Raw genomic sequence first — 20,282 nt, forward strand, 5'->3', positions numbered from 1 at the left:
TTGCCGACAGTCCGCCGGCGAAGAAGATAAGCTTACCAAAGAAGAAAAAATACAATCGCAACGGCGGGCCAACATGGAGGCAATTTTTAGCGATGTTGTCAAAGTCATAATTAGATGTCGACACTGTGATGAAAGGTACTTTGGTATTTTGTTTTGTCATTTGACAAGTTAGCCGCGTACGCGTCCTGCTTGAGCGCCCAACTCTCACGCGCGAGTTGCGCTACCTGCGTGTACTGTCATTGTACTGTCAAGTTCCGATGACTTGTTTTGTGTGTATGTTCTTTGTTCTTTCTTTGTAATTCATTGTATCTGTCTCGTATTGGCTTTTGTTTTGCCGCAGCCAGGTTGGCCTTGCATCCGAACCTTTTTGACTTTACCTGGATAAGTTACTGATTTCGGAGGGAAAAAAATAGAATGGTTTCATCTGTATGATAAGGTATGTTTTCCTGTTAATACAGAAAAGCACGCATCCGCGTCACCATTGAGCGTCAGTCGAGCACAAGTGCCGTTTGCAAAAGAGTGAGTATGGCATTTATTTGGAATAAGAAAGTCCTTGAGCACTCCTTGCTTTAAATGATTGCATATTTCAAGAGCAGTCAGTCCTCTAGCGAAACGCCAACATAAAATGTGGCGAACCTCGGGATCATTTACAATATTTAGGACTCTTACCAGCTGGCCTGCTGTTACTTTTTGCCTTTGTTATTGTCTTAGTTGCTTTGGATTGCTGACTTGTAACTTTGGCTCTTGTTGGTTTTCTTTGTGGCAGCCTTTTCTAGAAGCCTATTGAGTTACGCTCATGTCAACAGTATGTCTTTTCTTTACCCACTCTGTGGTATGAATGCTGCTGGAAACCCTTTAATGGGAGATTTAAGTGAAGCGACCTGAAATCCATTGTCTCTCTTCTGCTCATCAGGATCTTCTGGTAAGATTGACCAATGACGAGGATCCGCATTTTTTCTTCAGCCTCACAATCTCTGAGGAAGATTTCCAAAGGTTTGCCTAAGTAGTAGCCACAATTCCATTTCCTGCATCAATGTGCTTTTTTTTTTAAAGTGCTCTTTTATTTTTCTGTTTAGTTTGAAAGTCCAGCAGGAGTTATTGATTGAATTTGCGTCATTCCCTGAGATGCTGGTGCAGCTTCTTCGTCAATGTCAGTCAGAGCAGAATTGCAGCCATCCCAGGTACTCCGCTGCCCCCCCCCCCCCCCCCTCGACATCAACATGCTTTCGCTGTGGCAGCCTCTTGTTTTTTGTTTGTGTTTTTTTATTTATTTAATTCATTTGATTTTTTTTAAATGGTGTGCAGGTTCCAGCTGCTGTTCTCATGCGACTCGCCGTCACTGGATGGCCCCGCCCAGCTGAGCGTGATGGAGACCAACTCATTTAAGCACAGCAACCAGCTTTCTCTGCGGCTGACGCAGGGCTCTGACAAGCACGTCAAAGACTACCTGGCTACCTGTCTGGCCTCTGTCAAGGTGACACGCCAAGGGCACGACGATTCTGAGGCCCATGCACATTTTGAAATCGGACAGATAGGCCCACTCAATACCCGATGAGCTGGTCTATGTGAAAATGTGGCTTTGGATAATGAAGTCTTTTGTTTGAGTTAGTTCGATTGAATCTAGTTGGAAGTAAATAGCTAGTTATTTATGATTTAAAATAAGTACATGAACAATTCTTGGATTACCAAATTATTTCAGGAGTTAACTTAATCAAAGACTACTGCTTTACGTTCTAACTTATTTTCCGTCTTATTCTTTCAATGGGGATGACCAAAATGGCTCTTGACAACTCAACAATCGATGTCACGTCGTCTTATTGCGTTTCAGGCTGAGAAGGAAGCACTGGAGCTAAAATTGAAAAAGACAGAAGATGACCTGACGAGGCGGCTCAACGACGCTGAGCAGGTTCTGTTCTTTGTTGCCATTTTTTGTTGCTAAATCTAAAAACAGAACAAGCTGCAGCTACAATAATTAATTGACAAGGCATTTTTTATCAAATGAATTGACAGCTGCTTTGTTCTGTGATTCACTATTTCGATACGCAAACTTGAAATTGTCCAAATGTGCAATTTCGGCCTCGCACCAGTACTCCGTAATAACGGACCGATTATCATTTTAGTGAAATGCTGATAATCAGGTGCAGATTTCCGATAATCGGTCCATCTAAAACTAAACCTTTTAAAATGAGATTGAATTAGGTTCGGCGTCACATATCTCGCCAGACGCTGTCGGAGATGGAGCGCATGCGTCTGGAATGGACTCTTGAGAAGAACTCGCTTTGCAGCCATCACGCTGACGAGTTGCGCCGTGAGCAGGAGAAGGCGGCCGACGTAAGCCCGACTCGCCAACTCCCTCCGGCCGACCCTGTGGCGCCGAGTGATGATGGTATGTCACAGTTGCAGGAGCGCCAGCAGCAGCAGACGCAAAAGCACTGTCAGGAGCTGGAGCGCGCTCACCAGCGCGACAGCCAGCAGATGCAAAGCCGCCTGGTGCAGCTGGAGACCTCCTGTGGGGAGCTGAGCGACAGGGACTACCAAAACCAGGCCGCCCTCAGGGACCTCAAGGCCAAACTGGCGGCCGCCGAGGAGGTACGTCTGCCATTTTTGTCATATTCACAGCGCCAGATAGAGAGCGCATGAAAACAATAGTTAGGTGTAAAATTCCACTGCCTATACAATGACTCAACAAAGTGAACTCAAGAGTACGGGCTTCACACTCTTGGAGCCAAGGCCCATAGTTCCAACCATGGCACCAGTCCATAAAGTCAGAATAAATAAATGCTGACAGTTTTGTTTGGTCGTATTCATAAACGCACCTCGTTTGTGTGAACCCGTTTCATCTGACCCAAAGCGGGAAGCCAGGATGGACTCCGTTGTATGAAAGGTAGATCGATGTTCACGCTTCGCCAATGTGCTGCCACCCACTGGACGAATTGTTGTGCGTGTCACTCCAGCATACAGGACTGTCTCAGAAAATTAGAATATTGTGATAAAGTTCTTTATTTTCTGTAATGCAATTAAAAAAACTAAAATGTCATACATTCTGCATTCATTACAAATCAACTGAAATATTGCAAGCCTTTTATTATTTTAATATTGCTGATTATGGCCTACAGCTTAAGAAACTCAAAAATCCTATCTAAAAAAATTTAATATTTCCTCAGACCAAGTAAAAAAAAAAAGATTTATAACAGCAAAACAAAATCAAACATTTGAAAATGTCCATTTATGCACTCAGTACTTGGTTGGGAATCCTTTTGCACGGATTACTGCATCAATGCGGCGCGGCATGGAGGCAATCAGCCTGTGGCATTGCTGAGGCGTTATGGATGCCCAGGATGCTTCAATAGCGGCCTTTAGCTCATTTGCATTGTTGGGTCTGATGTCTTTCAGCTTCTTCTTCACAATACCCCACAAATTCTCTATGGGGTTCAGGTCAGGGGAATTGGCAGGCCAATCGAGGACAGTAATGCCATGGTCAGTACACCATTTACTGGTGGTTTTGGCACTGTTGGCAGGTGCCAGATCATGCTGGAAAATGAAATCATCCTCATCTCCATAGAGCTTTTCAGCAGACGGAAGCATGTAGTGCTCTAAAATGTCTTGGTACACAGCTGCGTTTACTCTGGACTCAATGGAAAAACAGTGGACCAACACCAGCCGCTGACATAGCTCCCCAAGCCATCACTGACTGTGGGAACTTCACACTGGATTTCAAGCAACTGGGATTTTGTTCCTCTCCAGCCTTGCTCCAGACTCTGGCGCCTTGACTTCCAAATGAAATACAAAACTTGCTTTCGTCTGAAAAGAGGACTTTGGACCACTCTGCAACTGTCTAGTGCTTCTTTTCCATAGCCCAAGTCAGACGCTTCAGAAGTGGCTTGACCATGGGAATACGGCTATTGTAGCCCATTTCCCGGACACGTCTGTGAACAGTGGCTTTTGATACCTGGACTCCAGCTTCAGTCCACAGTCTATGAAGCTCCTTCAAATTCTGGAAGCGACTCTTCTTCACAATGTTGTTAAGGCTGTGGTCATCTCTCTTGGTTGTGCAGCGTTTCCTGCCACATTTCCCCCTTCCAACAGACTTTTTGTGGATGTGCTTTGAAACTGCACTCTGTGAACAGCTTGCTCTCTGAGAAATTTCTTATTGTGTCTTACCCTCCTGATGGAGGGTGTCAATGATGGTCCTCTGGACCGCATTCAGATCAGCAGTCTTCCCCATACTTGTGATTTAGTTTACTGAACCAAGCTGAATGTTTTTCAAGGCTCAGGAAACCCTTGCAGGTGTTTCGAGTTAGACGATTCAAGTGATTAGTTGAATACCCTACTAGTATACTTTTTCATGATATTCTAATATTTTGAGATAGGATATTTGAGTTTTCTTAAGCTGTATGCCATAATCAGCAATATTAAAATAAAAGGCTTGCAATATTTCAGTTGATTTGTAATGAATCCAGAATGTATGACATTTTTGTTTTTTTTAAATTGTATTACAGAAAATAAAGAACTTTATCACAATATTCTAATTTTCTGAGACAGTCCTGTATGGCTCGATGGCTTGTGTTGTGTGCGCGCAGGAGTGCCAGCACTTCCAGCAGCAAGTGGCGTCGATGCGGCGCCAGAGGGACTCGGCCGAGACAGCGCTTCACGCCAACGAGCGACTGGGCCAACAGCTGCAGACGCGTGTGGGGACGCTGGAGCAGGAAGCCAAAGACCACGAGCAAAACGCGAGTCGCACTCAGGAGGCACTGAAGGCGGCACAACAGCAGAAGGTCAGCGCCAGCTGGCCCAGTCGGGAGGGGGCTGTCGCGCCACGCCACAACACGCCGCCTCCTCTTTGTTGTGTAGGAAACCCTCGAGGAAGACGCCCGCAGCAAAGAAGCTAAGCTACGAAAGCTCGACGCCCAGGTGGAGATTTTGTCCGCAGATGTGAAGAAGGTTTGTCTTCTCGCTCGCCGTCTGATCGTCTCGAAATGTGCGTGGTGGCCGCGGTCGCGCAAAGCTTTTTCCCAGATTGCCCGCCTGCTGCTTATTGGACACCATTTGGTGTCTCACAAGAGAATCAATTGCGGCGGCGCCGCCAATTATTTTGGCGAGGACTGGGAATGGATGGGGCCTGCATTTAAGCTGCCAAGAGACTCAGTATTGTGACATCCGGCGCTGTTGTCAGGCCAACGAGATTATCAAGAAACTCATGTGCGAGCTGCAAGTTCAGCAGAGCAAGAACAAGGACAAGAACGTGGCGCTGGTGGAGCAGAAGAAGGTGCTGCGCGACACTTCCACCCAGCTGGAGCGAGCACAGGAGGAAGTGCGCGATGCTCACCAGCAGCTGCAACACAAGGACCGGCAGGTGAATCGAGCCAGTGCTTGCGTGTCTTGCATGTGGCTCACTTTGCATTTCGCTCGCTTTTTGCACGTGCCTGCCGTACCAGTCTGTTGGCTTTCTATGTATGTGTTTTGTGAATCTGTGCATGTCTGCATGTGTTTTTTGTTGACTTACCTGTGCGCGCACGCGCTTTGTCAGGTTGCGAGTCTGAAGGAACAACTGGAGTCCAGCATGAAGAAGCTGGCCGAGTCGAAGGAGCTGCTGCGGAGCAATGAGAATGGTGAGCTCAAGCGTCCGCCTCGTCTCGGGCGCGCGGCGTTTTCACGTGGCATCTTTTGTCTGTGTCGTTGTCAGTGATCGGCTGGATAAACAAGCATCTGAACGAGAAGCGGCTGAGCGAGATGCTTACGGAGCCGCCACAGAGCACGCCGCCGACCGCCGCCATGACGTCAGCGGTAAGAGAGCGCCGTCATCTTTGTGGATGGGATGCACGTGTTTGCTCGCCATCTTCCGTCTTTTTCTTTGTCCCCTGCAGGCGCACTTTTATCCTCACGTGAGCAAAAGTCCCGCAATGCCCGATGTTGTCTACAAGCCAGCGTGAGTCGCTTGAGACGGCTTCCTCTCCAGAAGAGGAAACGTGAGAGTGAAATGTGAATTTCTCTATCACAGAGCGAGCCCGAGCGTTGGCGGTCTGGATGCCAAATACTTCAAGAGGAGAGATGACGGCGGCGTCCCTGTTCGCGGGTCTCCCGACGCGCTCATCGCCAGAGGTGATGTCGCACACTCGTGATAGCACAAAACGGCACGGCCACGTCACACCTTGAACCTTGGGCACGCTCACCAGCCGATTCTTGTCTTTCCTTCTCAGAGTTTCCGCGCAGCAAAACACCTTCAGCCTACTTTCCCAACTAAGCACACACGCTGCGCTCCGCCTATGTTTTTGAAGTTGCACCCTTGTTACAGAGCTCTGATTTCTCAAATAAATCAACCTTGGGTTCTCGATATTGTCCTCCACGTGGTGCTTTTTACTTTAACAGTGAGGACAAAATTGCACTTGCAAACAACAACATACAGCCGTTGTCATCACCAAACGATGTCAGGTGACCCTCCATCTTTCGCTGCCATTTTCAAAGGACAAGCCCGGTTTGTCTGCAAAATTCTATTTTCTCTTGCTCACTTTCCAAAGAAGACAAGTACGAAGGAGAAGCACATGCGCCAGTACACGAAGAAAGTCCAGAAAGCTGCTCAGTGTTTGTCCAAGGAGTTCCGATAAAAGCACAGCCATCGGGTCACAGTGTCGGCCTGTATTCAGCAGTGGATCTCGTAGGCCGTCAGAGAGTCCACAAACAAGCCGGCGTGGTTGACAAAGACCCCCTCGCCCTCTGGCGTCATGACTGGCTCCGCCTCGCCACCCTCGCCAGCTATTCTTCGCGCTGTCTGAATGTCGCTGTCCGCCTCAGCGGGGGGGAGCGAGGGGCTGGGAGGTGGGCCGGTTGCCAAGGAGCCAGAGGGGCCGCCGGCGTCAGGGGGGGCAGTGGGCAGGGCCGGTGGCAACACGGGTTTGGCACGGTTCAGGACGAACATCTCGTGGCCACCCTCGTCCCGGAACTCTTCCAGCTGGGCGAACGTGGTCGGCCCGTCCGAGTAGTCGTTCACGTAGAGGATGCTCTCCTCCTGACGCACAACAACAATTTGAACTTCAACCGCGCATTCTTGCAGTCTCTTTGAAGACAAACCAAACAGCATTAGTCCTGCTAAAGTGAGAATTTCTAGGGGAAAAATGTTTACATTAAAAAAAACAATTGGGTGGAGAGGGAAAAAAAAAAAAAAGGTCTCACTATCACATCCTAAAAATAGAAGTACAGTAATCCCTCACTACATCGCGGTTCATTTATTGCGGTTTCACTACATCGTGGATTTTTTTTCCAAATAAAATTTTTTTTTTAAGTCAAAATAAAACTTCTAAATTATGGCACAAACTTTTTATTAAAAAAAATGGTTATAAGAGTTCTAAAAACATATTTACAGTGTTGTACCTTGTTATAGAAAAATTGTTATCGTAATAAAAGAGTTCTAAAAACATATTTACAGTATGTACACTTGTACCTTGTTATAAAAAAATTATAATGATAAAAGTTGTTCTAAAAACATATTTACAGTATGTGTTAACAATTCTCCATGTTATTTATGTTATTCAGCCGTGCTTTGATTTGAGGTAGGGGGATTTATTTTGAAGGCCGTTTTCAGGCGATACCACTTCGTGTTTTACGTTCGTGTACATATGTCGGTTACAGTGGTACTCCTGTACCGTCATTGACGACGGAAGTGGGTCTCCTAACATGAGAAATGAACGATCACGTGTCTAACCTTTAGAACAATGTAGTATTGCGCCAAATGTTCGTTTACATTCCTTTAGAGGTCCGTTTTCGCGTGTTAGCACGATCGCGAATTAGCATCTTTCCGCTAACTCGTTAGCCTGCCCAGTACTTCTTAACGTTACACGCACACACGTATATTATTTTCAATATTTATACAGAATTTTCTGTGTTATTTATACTATTAATGTATTATTTACATGTTTGAAACAATTAATGTTATAATAATAATAATAATATACGCACTTAAATGGTTTCATATACATTTATTGACACACAAAAAATGTACAGATAAAAAAAAAAAAAAGTACAGATGAGAGGGTGACCGTACTTCGCGGATTTCACTTATCGCGGGTGGTTTTTTGAACCAATTATCCGCGATAAACGAGGGATTACTGTATTTCCTGATGCAAAAATTCAAACTTCTTGGACACGTCCAAAAGCGATGCCTCTTCGGCAAGAAAAAAGGGCAATTTGTCCTAAGCCTGTTGCAAGCCTGCGGGTGCGCGCTTACCTTGTTCGCGGCGTGCTGGTCCTTGTGTTCTCGCAGTCGTCGGCTGTAGATCATGGCGACCAGTAGCAGCGCGGTGAGCACCAGCAGCGAGATGCCGGCGGCGATGGCCATCTGCGTGGCAGCGCCCAGTGCGCCGAAGGCCATGCTGCCCAGAGCGTAGAGTGGCTCCTGGCTCACCTCACCGCCGCCACTCCGCAGGCGCGGCCACACCGGCGTGTCGAGGGGCGCCGCCTGCGCCCAGCCGGCCCAGATAGACGAGGACGAAGAGTTGATGGCAAGCTGGAAGGTGACCCGCGCTGTGCCGCCCGCGTTCCAGGCCTCGCACTCGTACAAGCCGGCATGTGCCACCGTCACGTTGCTGAGGAAGAGCATCCCACTGCCCGTGTCGGGGTCAAAGTGCGAGGCGCTCTCGTCGCTCTTCTGCACGTGTGCCCGGCCGCCCTCCGACGGCTCCGTCCCGCTGCCCGCTCCTCGGGCCCCGCCGCCCAGGTCGTGCACCAGCCCTCGGGGCGCCGGTGGTGACGCCTTGTCCGAAGATGCCTTCCTCCATGTCACCTGCAGGGGGCACGCTGGGGTAAGTCAACTCAAAGAAGTGGACCGCTTCAAACTGGAAGTTAGAGCATTCAACATTGTTTTTCTTAAATACGAGTGACTTTGTTCCTATCAACAAAAAGAAAAACGTTTTTACCCCCATACCAAACTTTGAAAATATGAAAATATTTTTAAAATTCCATCATCTGAGTGTTATTTGTTTGGAAAACGACCCCCCCCAACCATTAAAAAGGTGTTGCCAGAGGCGTAGCCAGGAATTTTTCCAGTAGGGGCGCACGCCCACAGGAAAAAAAATCGAACATCACCCACGCCGTTCGCTGATCGCTAAAACAACGTCCGGGAGGCAAACGGTGAATGGATAACATCGCGCACATAGAATAGCGCAAGCACATTCGCGCAAGACCGAAAGAAAAAAACGGCATGAAAATGAAGAATCGAAAAAGCTCGATTTTTCTTTTTTTTTTTTTTTTTTTTTACAACCGGGGCGCAGGGAGTCCAAACCGGGGCGCCGCCCCGGCTCGCCCCGGCTTGGCTACGCCTCTGGGTGTTGCTATTAAAAGCTTGGGTTGCTTTTTGCGCCATGTGGCGGGCTGACCTGCGGGCGCGGGTATCCGGAGGCGTGGCAGGAGACGCGCAGACTGTCGCCCAGGCGCACGGCCATACGTCGGGGCTCCAGCTGCACCAGGGGCGGGATGCAAACCAGGCTGTTGGGCGGCACCTCCAACAAGCCCAGGCGCGAGAGTCGTGGCGGCTCACGGCAGCGCAGGCGCCGGCGCTCAGACGAGCTAAGCAGCCGCCGGCCCTCGTCATCCATCCAGCTCCTAAGCCAGTGCAGGGCGCAGTCGCAGCGCCATGGGTTCTCTGCAGGCATGCAAAAAAACATTGGTCGGTCAGGCGACATGCGTCTGCTTTGCTCCTTGCTGGCGGTATTGCGGCGGCTCACCGGTGACGCGCAGCACCTGTAGGCTGAGCAGCGGGCGCAGCGCAGCGGCCGCCAAGGTGTGCAGGCGATTCCCGCTCAGGTCCAGCAGCGCCAGCGAGGCCAGACCGGCCAGCGCCTGGTCACCCACCGCCTCCACGCCGTTGTGCTGCAGGTGCAGCTCCTGCAGCCGCTGAGGGCGCCGTGCCGCAAAACAACACGAGTTTTTTATTTTCATTTTGGGTGGTTAAAGTAACACCCACTCCCCCCACCCTCCAAGTGCATTTCAATGGGCGGCTTTTGGCACGTCACCTGCAGGCCGCGAAATGTGAAGTCCAGCAGGCGCGCAATGTGGTTGGCGGCAAGGTAGAGGATGCGCAGGTGGCGCAGTCCCCGGAAGGTGTCAGCCGTCACCGAGCGGATCCTGTTCCCGTCAAGTGCCAGCTCCAGCAGCTGCGCCTGCGACTGGAATGAGCCCGGCTCCACCGCAGAGATACTGTTGTTCTGCGAGGTGAGCGCAAGGGGGCGCCGTCTAGCCTCCGCATCTCGTTTGCATAACGGCCGTGTGTGCATACCTGCAGGTAGAGGTAGCGCAGGTGTGCCAGCGGGCTCAGGTCCTGCCGGCGGATCTGACCGATGGCATTATCTTGCAGGAACAGCGTCTGTGAGGAAAGTGTGAACAACATCAAATAGTGGACACTGGGTCTGGTGCACGGCCAGGTGAGTGTACTACACTTTTGTAAACGGGCCAACGAACGGCATCAACGCGGCAGTTTTCTAGCGCAGGGGTTTTCAACTGGTTTTGTTCAAGGGACCACCATTATAACCAAGAAGCAACTCGGGGACCACTGCTTTGACGGAATATTATTTTATTTTGCAACGGAGGCTAGACCTAAACTGGCTATTTATTTGTATCTGTATGTCTACTTTGGTCATTTCAGCTACATTTGACATAATTTGGATGGGTAAATGATTCACAAAATTAGCTGGAAAATAAACCAAGTCTAAATAATAAATCCATTTTATTTTTTTTAAATGTTACAATTTTTTCCCATTTCCGATTTCGCAGTCCACCTGCAATACCGCCTGAGACCACTAGAGGGCTGCGGACCACCGGTTGACAATTGTTGAGGTGATATTTCTACACTTAACGGTGCATCGAGATGGACGATGTAACGCTTCAGGCCAATACAGTAATCCCTCGCTACGTCGTGGTTCAATCATCGCAGCTTCAGTACATCGCGGATTTTTTACCCCCCCCAAAAAATCACAAATTCAAAATAAACCTTCTAAATTGAGGAATTATGGCACGAAAGTTGCCCACACGCCAGCAGAAGGCAGGAAGTGTCCACACAATTGCAGTGCGACCACTTGTACCTTTTTATGAAAAACGTTGTTGTAATAATAAGAGTTCTAAAAACATTTTACAGTATGTATACTTGAGCTACATATACATATGCTACACATACGCACACACACACACACACACACACACACACACACACACACACACACACACACACACACACACACACACACACACACACACACACACACGTATCATATTTATATTATTTTCTGTAAGTGATTTATACTACGTATTAGGGGTGTAACGATTCATCGATACACATCGATTAATCGATATAATGCTCTACGATTTGTTGGCATCGATGCTAAACGTAAACATCGATCTATATCGCCCGTTTTTGACCTCGGACATTAGACGCGACTTTATTTTGAAATCCAGTTCATTGTTGCTTGCTTCCTCTTTCCGGGAGCAGTGCGCGGCGTGTTGTGTTGTGAGCAGAGCAGGCACGTGAAAGGGGAGCCGACAACTACGCGGCTCCTGGGCTGGTGCTATGGCTAGTGTCCAAGAAGACGAGGAAATTCGCTCCCCTTTGGGCTTCAAGTCATTCGTTTGGAAGCACTTTGGATTCCAAAGAAAAGATGGCTCAACGGACAATTATAATTATTGTAATTAAATAGTTCAGTAATGCACTTTAAAGTTAATGGTATTACAAAAAAAGAAAGAATATTCATTTTTCTTTACTTACTTATATGAGAAAAAATATAGGAATTTGATAAAGTTCAGTGTTAAAATAAGCACTTTGTATACTACAATACTCTTGTAATTTCCTAAATAAAGAGTTTGCAGTACCTTGTTGATTTTGCGTATGAATTGTTATAAATCAGGATATTGTTCTATATCGATCGTAGAGCACTATATCGTGATGTATCGTGAATGAATCACAGCAAGCTTTAAGATATCGGCAAATATCGTATCGCGCTTCTTTGTATCGATATGATATCGTATCGTGACAAAACCCGCGATTTACACCCCTACTACGTATACTATAGTATTTACATGTTTGAAACTATTATTTAATGTTCTAAAGATAACATATGCACTTATATGGTTTAATATACACTTATTGATACACAAACAATGGATGTATGTTAAAAAAAAGGTGACACTACTTCGCGGATTTTCCCATATCGCGGGTGGTCTTGTAACCAATTATCCACGATAAACGAGGGATTACAGTACATATCCTCGGCAAAGAAAGACAAATTACTCAATGTTCAGAGATGTGCAGATGGAGCGTATGTTGTTATTTTGTTACCTGCGCGGGCGTGGGCATGTGCATGGGGAAGGCGAGGAGGTTGGCGGATCCACACTCCACCGTCAGGCTGTAACATCGGCAGCCGGCCGGGCAGGACGCGCTCGCACCCAGAGCGGTGGCGTGCGGCGGGCCAAGCGAGAGTAGGAGGACAACGGTGAGGAGGAGGAGGAGCCGGGCCGCAGGGCAGAGCAGCGGCATGACAACACTCTGAGACAAAGCAAAAGATTTCAACAGCTCGGCCACCGTCCACGCGGATCCCAAGAAGACGCTTCATTGGGTGCACCTTGCATATACGTGGAAGGTGGGGAGGACCATTTTGAGAAATTGTCAAATAACTGACATTTGATACAATACCAGTCATAGTTTTATTTCTCCTCCGATTCAAACTTGTCCTGTCGATCGCAACGAGAATGGTGAAAGTTAAACAAGTTTGGGCACCAGACAGAACATCTTGAGTGTCTGGTGAGCGTGCATGTCGCTATTGTGAGAAAAGACATCGCGGTCAAAGACTGCGTTTACGTGCACTCAAGAAGCCTTTTAAAACCCGAATATTGCCGCCTCCCCCCCAACATTTTGCGTTTTTGTTACAGAAAATCATATTGTGTGGGGCTCAGTCAAAACACTCAGCTGAACGTTTGCAAGATCACCATTAAAGTGCTGGGCTTTGGCTCATGAGTAATAATTAATTCTGTTGATTATCTGGTGATCAGATGAAACTGTGAATTTGATTGATTACTTTCCTCACCAACAACATATGTAATCAATATTGATTATTTCAGATGGACAGTGCAGAAAATGCACAAACGACGTACACTCGTATCACGCGGAGCAGCAGGAAAACCATTCCAGGCAATCTTGCAAACTACAATGCAATCAACAAAAACATCATTTGTTTGGACACAGAAGGAGGCGAGCACCACGCACACGCGCATCCTGACGAGTTGCCATCGATGGGGAGAGGTGGTTGCTACCTGCTGATGAAGACGGAGGACGACGCGCTTTCATCGGCAAGCGTCGACGCTCATTTGACGTCCACCGTGAGGATGAGGACGAGGCAAATGAAGCTGAAGATGCGCGGCCCGTGTGGCGTCGTGCGACAATGGAAGGAGAGAGCGAGAGAGAGAGAGAAAGTGAATAGGGAAGGGGAAACGGAGAGAGAAAAGATGGTGTGGTCTCGGTGCAAAGCTGCTCTTTCTAGTGTTGGCTCGTGAGTGAACGATTCGTTCAGAAAGAACAAAATCAGGGCTGTGGACTCGGACTCGGGGACTCGGACTCGGGGACTCGGACTCGGCCATTTTTGCCGGACTCGGACTCAGACTCGGTGCTGCTTTTGACCAAGTCCACCGAGTCCGACAATAAAAAAAATACGTTCAATGCTTCAATGGCAGAACGCGGATGAATTTAAAGACATCAAATGAGAATAATCCTTTATAAAAATTAAAATTGACTGACGCAAACGTGAGTTCTTCATGTTTTTATTGAAAACAACATAGTGCTGACGCCGTACGACATGGGTTTTTCGCTTTCCAAATAAGGGGTCGTCACTAATTATTTGTGTTTAGATAAATGTCTGAGCTATAATGGTGTAATTAATGATTAAAACTTGAAAGTATCTGTTTATTGTATTCGTTTATATGTTTAATAAAGACAAAGCCATCACAAAACTGTTGTAATTATTTAGATTTTGATCTAAATTAGCCTTGAATAAAGACTAAGCAGTCACATGAATTAACAGAAAAAATGGACAGCCGGACTCGGACTCGGACTCATGGTCAAGAGGCCGGACTCGGACTCGGTGCAAAAATCCGACCGAGTCCACAGCCCTGATAACACCATCAACTACAAGCCAACAAAAACTAAATTAAAAAATCAATGTCGGCATAAAGTGTGTCGGCTGGCAATGGCATAGCGGCAATGCTGTCTGTCACTCACTCGTGAATCTTCGCGAACGACCAATCAGCAGCGCCAGCGAGCGATAGATGGAGGAGGGACTTTACGAGTCAGTGACGTAATTTCCCGTTCATGAACGAGTCAGTGACGCAATTTCCCGTTCACGACCGGGCGAGACTGTTGCCAACGGATCAGTGTGTAAGTGTTGTATTATAGAAAGAAATGTGTTAATTAGTGGCCTAGTGGCAGAGTGTCCGCCCTGAGACTGGAAGGTTGTGGGTTCAAATCCCGGCCGGGTCATACCAAAGACTATAAAATGGGACCCATTGCCTCCCTGCTTGGCACTCAGCATTAAGGGTTGGAATTGGGGGGTTAGATCACCAAATGATTCCCGAGCGCGGCACCGCTGCTGCTCACTGTTCCCCTCTCCCCCAGGGGATGGATCAAAATCACACGGGGATGGGTTAAATGCAGAGGACAAATTTCACCACACCCAGATGTGTGTGTGACGATCATTGGGACTATAACTTAACTTTACCCAAGCCAATTATTATTATATATAATAATTTGGGGGGTTGTGTAGTTGTATTGTTTGATGTGTATGGGTTGTTTCCACTGGATGTAAAAAAAAACAAAAAAACGTATCAGTGTGTGTGTGAGTCAGTGTGTGTGTGTGTGTGGGGGGCGGGGGGGGGGCGGGCAGGGTTAGGGGGGATTCATTGAACGATTCGTTTGAACGACTCTTTTGAGTGAAGTGATTCTAAAGATTCAGTTCACCAAAAAGAACTGGAATGCACATCACTAGCGCTTTCGTCTGCTTCTTCTTCCGCTTAGATTTGTTAAAACGTCAGGCGGCATTCGTTCTTCTGGAACACGCATACAAGTGTTTCCTCGGCGCCTCCCCCCTCTTTTCCCTCTACCTCCCCTTTGCTCACGCTGCCCACTTCCGCCTGCGTTCTCTCCACAATAAAAGAAAATATCGATAAAATATTATCGATACCAAGAACACTGTATCATCCAATTTCGTAAAAATGCAGTGGATCCGCTTACTCGTAAGCACCCGCAGATTTACCCACTCGTATTGTTATTGTTGCGTGTTGTGCGGGGATGTCCGAAGTTGAGGCAGGAAAAACAAAGATGTGGAGTGTAGAGTTAGTCCTTTATTGGCAAGCTCTTGGGTTGTTCAATGACAGTCAGTACACAATGGCAAGGCGGCACATCAACAACAACGTCCGTCTCCAGGTCAGCTTGTTTTATACTGTCCGGAAAGGCGGGAACTTGTCACATGACCATTTAGTGTCTGTGAGTGTGGGGGGCGTCACCTCTCTGTGTGTGTGGGTGTGCCTATGTGTGTGTTGTAATAGTGTTCTGATTGAGCAGTTATGTTTATATAAACTAAGGAAAAGAATTGCATAATATGAAGATTAAACGTCCATGAGATTGTCTAACCTAATAGAATATTTACAGATTGCTGTTGCTCTCTCTTCATTATATTTATGAAACTTGACGATCTCCGATACCAACAACCATGCGCTAAGACACACCGGCACATGCGCAAATCACATCGCAGTTACTGGTGCCCGTATGTACTTAGTAAAATACCTTACATTCCCCTTCTTAAGTGCACTTATATATGTCTCTGAAGAAAAAGATAATACACTAAATTATATTTTGCGTACAAACATTAAATAACAATAAAAACGAGTTCTTGCTCTTTTTGAAAACCAAAATTGAGTTTGAAAACAATGATGATAATTTTGTTATCGATGTGATTAACATTTACATTCGGCTTTCAGCTTTCTTCGCGTGACGTCACATGTGACGTACACGGAAATTCTGAACGCGACGTGGGCAAATGGTCTCCTCGCAAACACACGTTATGAGGTGCTGTTAAGCTGATCTCGACTAGTTGACTGGTTCAATTCATCGGGTGAGTTTTTTGAATTGTTATTGTTTTTAGTCGCTACCTGGTGTGTTGTTAAAAGCGTTACTTTAGCAAGCTGTCTCGGCAGCTGCTGACGTAGCGACCGCTTTGCTTGACACGTTGCGAGCTAGCCTAGCTTCCATTAACCTGAGAACACTAACGTCAAAATTAGTAACAAAATCACTACCGATGGGTATATGTGTTACGCTAGTTATGACCACGTATAAGGTCTGACTGTGAGCGAGCAGTCAGTGCGTGTCTGTCTAACGTGTGTGCGTGCGTAGGATGGCCAGTGCGGAGCAGTTGGCTGCGGTGGGTTCTGTTCTGGTGGACCCCCGTCAGGACCTGACACAGCGGTTCCGAGCTCTATTCACTCTCAAGAACCTGGGAGGTACATTTCAAGGGTTTTGAATCAAATGCGTTAGAAACGATCCCTTGATTATGTGAGATTTAAATGTAGTTGTATTCACATGCACAACTTTGTTGTGTGGGGGGGTGCATTTGTCTCTGAAGGAGCCCCGCATCTTCTCACGCATGGCTTCTTTGGACTTTTGGTGGGTCGAGCCGTCATAGACATGCCCACCAAATTTCAAGTCAAAATAGCATTGGGCCTTAAAAACATTCATGGGGTCAACCGAGGGAATTGTCGGTCACCACTACCAAATGTAAATTTCTACCAGACCACCTGCCAAATTAGCTTTGAGTACGAGACCTTTCCATTTAATACTTGAGCCCGGCGCGTTTCTTTTGTGTTAATTGTGGATCCCACTGTGATTTTGAGGCGCCGAGGCAGTGGAGTGGATCAGCAAAGCGTTCAGCGATGACTCAGTGCTGCTCAAGCACGAGCTGGCCTACTGCTTAGGCCAGATGCAGGATGAGCGCGCCATACCCATTCTCAGCGCCGTACTCAAGGACACCCGCCAGGAGCCCATGGTGCGGCATGAAGCGGGTGAGCGGCAGCAGTTCTGCTAAACTTTCGCTGTCCCCCAGTGTTTCCGCTTTGTTTCCGTTGGAAATGAAGTGGCGCTTTTGTCTGTGACACTAGGAGAAGCCCTGGGAGCCATCGGGAGCCCTTCAGTTCTGGACTTGCTGAAGGCCTACAGCCAGGACCCTGTCATTGAGGTACTGGGGATATGACTGAGCCAAACTATTGCATTCAAACTCGTGTTAAATGGGGGGAGCACACACCTGCCACTAGTTGAGGAAAAAGGCCCAAAAAAACATTTTGGGATAAATCTTTAAAGTTCCGTGTACCCCTTCTTAATTCCATTTGTGGCTTTGGTTAAGAGTCAGTCCACATTTCCGTTATTCACGTCCTGGCAGGTGGCTGAGACGTGCCAATTGGCCTTGCGTCGTTTGGAGTGGCTCCAGAACGGCGGTGACAAACAGCTGCAAGATGGCGACGCGGACGACAACCCGTACGGCTCTGTGGATCCGGCGCCTGCCGCCGCCAGCGCGAGCGTTTTGCAGCTCCGCCAACACCTGCTGGACGAGACCCTGCCGCTCTTCGAGCGCTACCGGGCCATGTTTGCGCTCAGGAACCTGGGCAGCCGGGAAGCCGTCCTCGCCTTGGGCGATGGTAAGACGCCGGGACCGCAACCATGTCGTAGAAACCCGGCCTTGAACTTTGATTGAATTTTTAATGGGCTCCCGGTTTGGTTTTGTCTTCTGTTTGAGATTCAGTTCTCGATTGGCGTTAACTTTTTTTGAGTTCTAGTTTGTGATTTGGTACTCCCCTTTTAATGACGTGGGCCTAGTCTGCTTTTTGTTTGTTGCTGGAGTCTAGACTGGTTTTTGACCTATTTCTTGACCTTTCGAAACTGTATAGTCCAACCTCTACATACGAATTTAATTCATTCTGGGACCTACTTTGTATGTTGAAATAGTCATATGTTGGATCGAACCACTTTGCAGATTTATTTTTAAAAAAAGCGTTCCATCACTTCCAGAGAAGGGCTGCGATGTTTAGAGATGATGGTGATCCCTTTGGATGGCTTGACCACTTTGAGAGCTTCCCTCTGCTTAATCGTCGTTCCGACCATATTGTTTTGCAAGATCACTCGTGCACACTCCGCGCTCATGTTTTCTTATGATTTCGTGTTTTACAGTATCTCACAAAAGTGAGTACACCCCTCTCATTTGTGCAATGTTTTAATTATATCTTGTCATGGGACAACACTGAAGAAATGACACTTTGAGACAATGTTAAGTAGTCACTGTAGAGATTGGATAGCAAAGTAAATGTATTGTTACTTCAAAGTAACTCAAAATACAACAATGAATGTGTAAAATGCTGGCTACAAACGTGAGTACACCCCAACTGAAAACGTCAAAATTGGACCCAAATGTCAATATTTTGTGTGGCCACCATTATTTTCCAGCACCGCCGTAACCCTTTTAAGGCATGGAGTTCACCAGTGCTTCACTGGTGGCTGCACAAAATATTGACATTTGGGTCCAATTTTGACATTTTCAGTTGGGGTGTAAGTTAAAGTTAAGTTAAGTTAAAGTCCCAATGATCGTCACACACACATCTGGGTGTGGTGAAATTTGTCCTCTGCATTTAACCCATCCCCATGTGATTTTGATCCATCCCCTGGGGGAGAGGGGAGCAGTGAGCAGCAGCGGTGCCACGCTCGGGAATCATTTGGTGATCTAACCCCCCAATTCCAACCCTGAATGCTGAGTGCCAAGCAGGGAGGCAATGGGTCCCATTTTACTCCATTGTACTCACTTATGTTGCCAGCATTTTCACATTCATTGTTGTATTTTGAGTTACTTTGAAGTAACAATACATTTACTTTGCTATCCAAGCTCTACAGTGACTACTTAACATTGTCTCAAAGTGTAATTTCTTCAGTGTTGTCCCATGACAAGATATAATTAAAACATTGCAGAAATGAGAGGGGTGTACTCACTTTTGTGAGATACTGTAATTGTAAGGAAATCATCACCTTCCTTTTTTCATCACTACTACCATTTGCGTTAGCGTTCTTGGGAATGATTACGTGACGCTGACGTCATCCCGACTAGCCGCTGTCTAGCGGGCTAACCACGATGTCGTGTATGTTGGGAATTACTTCTGATGTTGAGTCAAATATTTGAATAAATTTCACATTGTATGTTGAAAAATTTGTATGTTTAAGCAATTGTATGTTGAGGTTTGTGACTTGATTGTAGACTGGTTCTTTACTTGGTTCTGAACTCGTTTCCTAAGCTTGTTCCACTGGCCCTCGATTCAGTTCTAGATTCGTTTGTGACTCGTTTGTAGTCGAATGACAATGCAAATGATTACGTAATAATTACGTTGTTTTTTTAGGCCTGCAGTGTTCGAGCGCACTGTTCCGCCATGAGATCGGCTACGTCCTGGGTCAGATGCAACACCCAGCGGCGGTCCCGGCCCTCAGCGCCGTACTGGAACGCGGCGGCGAGAGTGCCATGGTGCGCCACGAGGCGGCCGAGGCCCTGGGCTCCATCGGCCAGGACGAGTGCCTGGCCGTGCTGCAACGTTTCCGCGGTGATGGCGAGCGCGTGGTTAAGGAGAGCTGTGAAGTAGCCTTGGACATGCTGGACTATGGGAACAACCAACAGTTCCAGTATGCCGACGGGCTCGCCAGACTGCAAGGATAAACAACTGGAGGGGGGGGGGGGGGGGGGTCTATATGTATATAAATAAATATTTTAGACCAGTTCTTTACTTGGGACATTACATTTTTTTTACTTAAAGATTATTGTTCATGTTTTGATCTTAACTTCTTTTTTTCTTGGGGTTGTTCTTGATTTAGTTGATAACGGGGGTTCATTGTTATTCTAGATTATTCATTTTGTTTTTCTTTGGTACCTGATTAGTTCTCGACTTTATTAACGTGCTTTGGATTGTCAAGACTGCCCCCTAAATCCTTGAGCATAGCAGGACTTCCAGCCGGGGCGGGCTCTACGCAGGGGCAAGAGGGGGCAACGCCCCCTCAAACAGATGTCCTGCCCCCTCGAATCAAACTTTTAGAAGTGAAAAATCCGCTGATAGAAACACACGTTAATCAGCCCCCTCTCTTCTCTCATGTCGGAGCAGTGTGTGTCCTCACACAGCCTGCTGTCAGGACTCCACGCCCCTCCGTAACATCCAATCACTGAGTATGCAAATGAGGCAAGACGCAG

The 20,282-nt window shown here is 47.2% G+C and overlaps 3 protein-coding genes across 5 annotated transcripts; 2 read left to right on the forward strand and 1 right to left on the reverse strand.

Annotated features, from left to right (window-relative positions):
* On the forward strand, nucleotides 1-6,336 carry sass6 (SAS-6 centriolar assembly protein). 2 transcript variants are annotated; one of them, XM_037249405.1, is made up of 16 exons: nucleotides 1-135; nucleotides 459-519; nucleotides 914-993; nucleotides 1,077-1,181; nucleotides 1,306-1,474; nucleotides 1,829-1,906; nucleotides 2,224-2,331; nucleotides 2,398-2,589; nucleotides 4,581-4,775; nucleotides 4,852-4,941; nucleotides 5,174-5,353; nucleotides 5,528-5,609; nucleotides 5,684-5,784; nucleotides 5,865-5,926; nucleotides 5,999-6,099; nucleotides 6,198-6,336. In XM_037249405.1, the coding sequence occupies exons 1-16, from the start codon at nucleotides 74-76 to the stop codon at nucleotides 6,239-6,241; spliced, it is 1,710 nt and encodes a 569-aa protein (XP_037105300.1). In that variant the 5' UTR covers nucleotides 1-73; the 3' UTR covers nucleotides 6,242-6,336. The 2 variants fall into 2 exon arrangements, with proteins under 2 accessions (XP_037105300.1, XP_037105301.1); XM_037249406.1 differs by lacking the exon at nucleotides 459-519 and having other exon boundaries at nucleotides 54-135.
* On the reverse strand, nucleotides 6,331-13,501 carry LOC119121601 (leucine-rich repeat-containing protein 24-like). Of its 2 annotated transcripts, none has more exons than XM_037249380.1 (8): nucleotides 13,285-13,501; nucleotides 12,314-12,522; nucleotides 10,265-10,351; nucleotides 10,002-10,193; nucleotides 9,714-9,873; nucleotides 9,366-9,631; nucleotides 8,219-8,773; nucleotides 6,331-7,003 (listed from the first exon to the last, which is right to left on the reverse strand). In XM_037249380.1, the coding sequence occupies exons 1-8, from the start codon at nucleotides 13,316-13,318 to the stop codon at nucleotides 6,638-6,640; spliced, it is 1,869 nt and encodes a 622-aa protein (XP_037105275.1). In that variant the 5' UTR covers nucleotides 13,319-13,501; the 3' UTR covers nucleotides 6,331-6,637. The 2 variants fall into 2 exon arrangements, with proteins under 2 accessions (XP_037105275.1, XP_037105274.1); XM_037249379.1 differs by having other exon boundaries at nucleotides 9,714-9,882.
* A 2,499-nt stretch (nucleotides 13,502-16,000) lies between these two features.
* dohh (deoxyhypusine hydroxylase/monooxygenase) lies at nucleotides 16,001-19,824 on the forward strand. Its single transcript, XM_037249537.1, has 6 exons — nucleotides 16,001-16,133; nucleotides 16,412-16,518; nucleotides 16,909-17,076; nucleotides 17,173-17,249; nucleotides 17,451-17,706; nucleotides 19,447-19,824. Exons 2-6 carry the CDS (start codon nucleotides 16,413-16,415, stop codon nucleotides 19,755-19,757), a joined length of 918 nt encoding a protein of 305 aa, XP_037105432.1. The 5' UTR covers nucleotides 16,001-16,133; nucleotide 16,412; the 3' UTR covers nucleotides 19,758-19,824.
* Nucleotides 19,825-20,282: the final 458 nt, after the last annotated feature.

This window comes from Syngnathus acus, chromosome 4 (genome assembly GCF_901709675.1).
Source record: "Syngnathus acus chromosome 4, fSynAcu1.2, whole genome shotgun sequence".
Taxonomy (NCBI): Eukaryota; Metazoa; Chordata; class Actinopteri; order Syngnathiformes; family Syngnathidae; genus Syngnathus; species Syngnathus acus.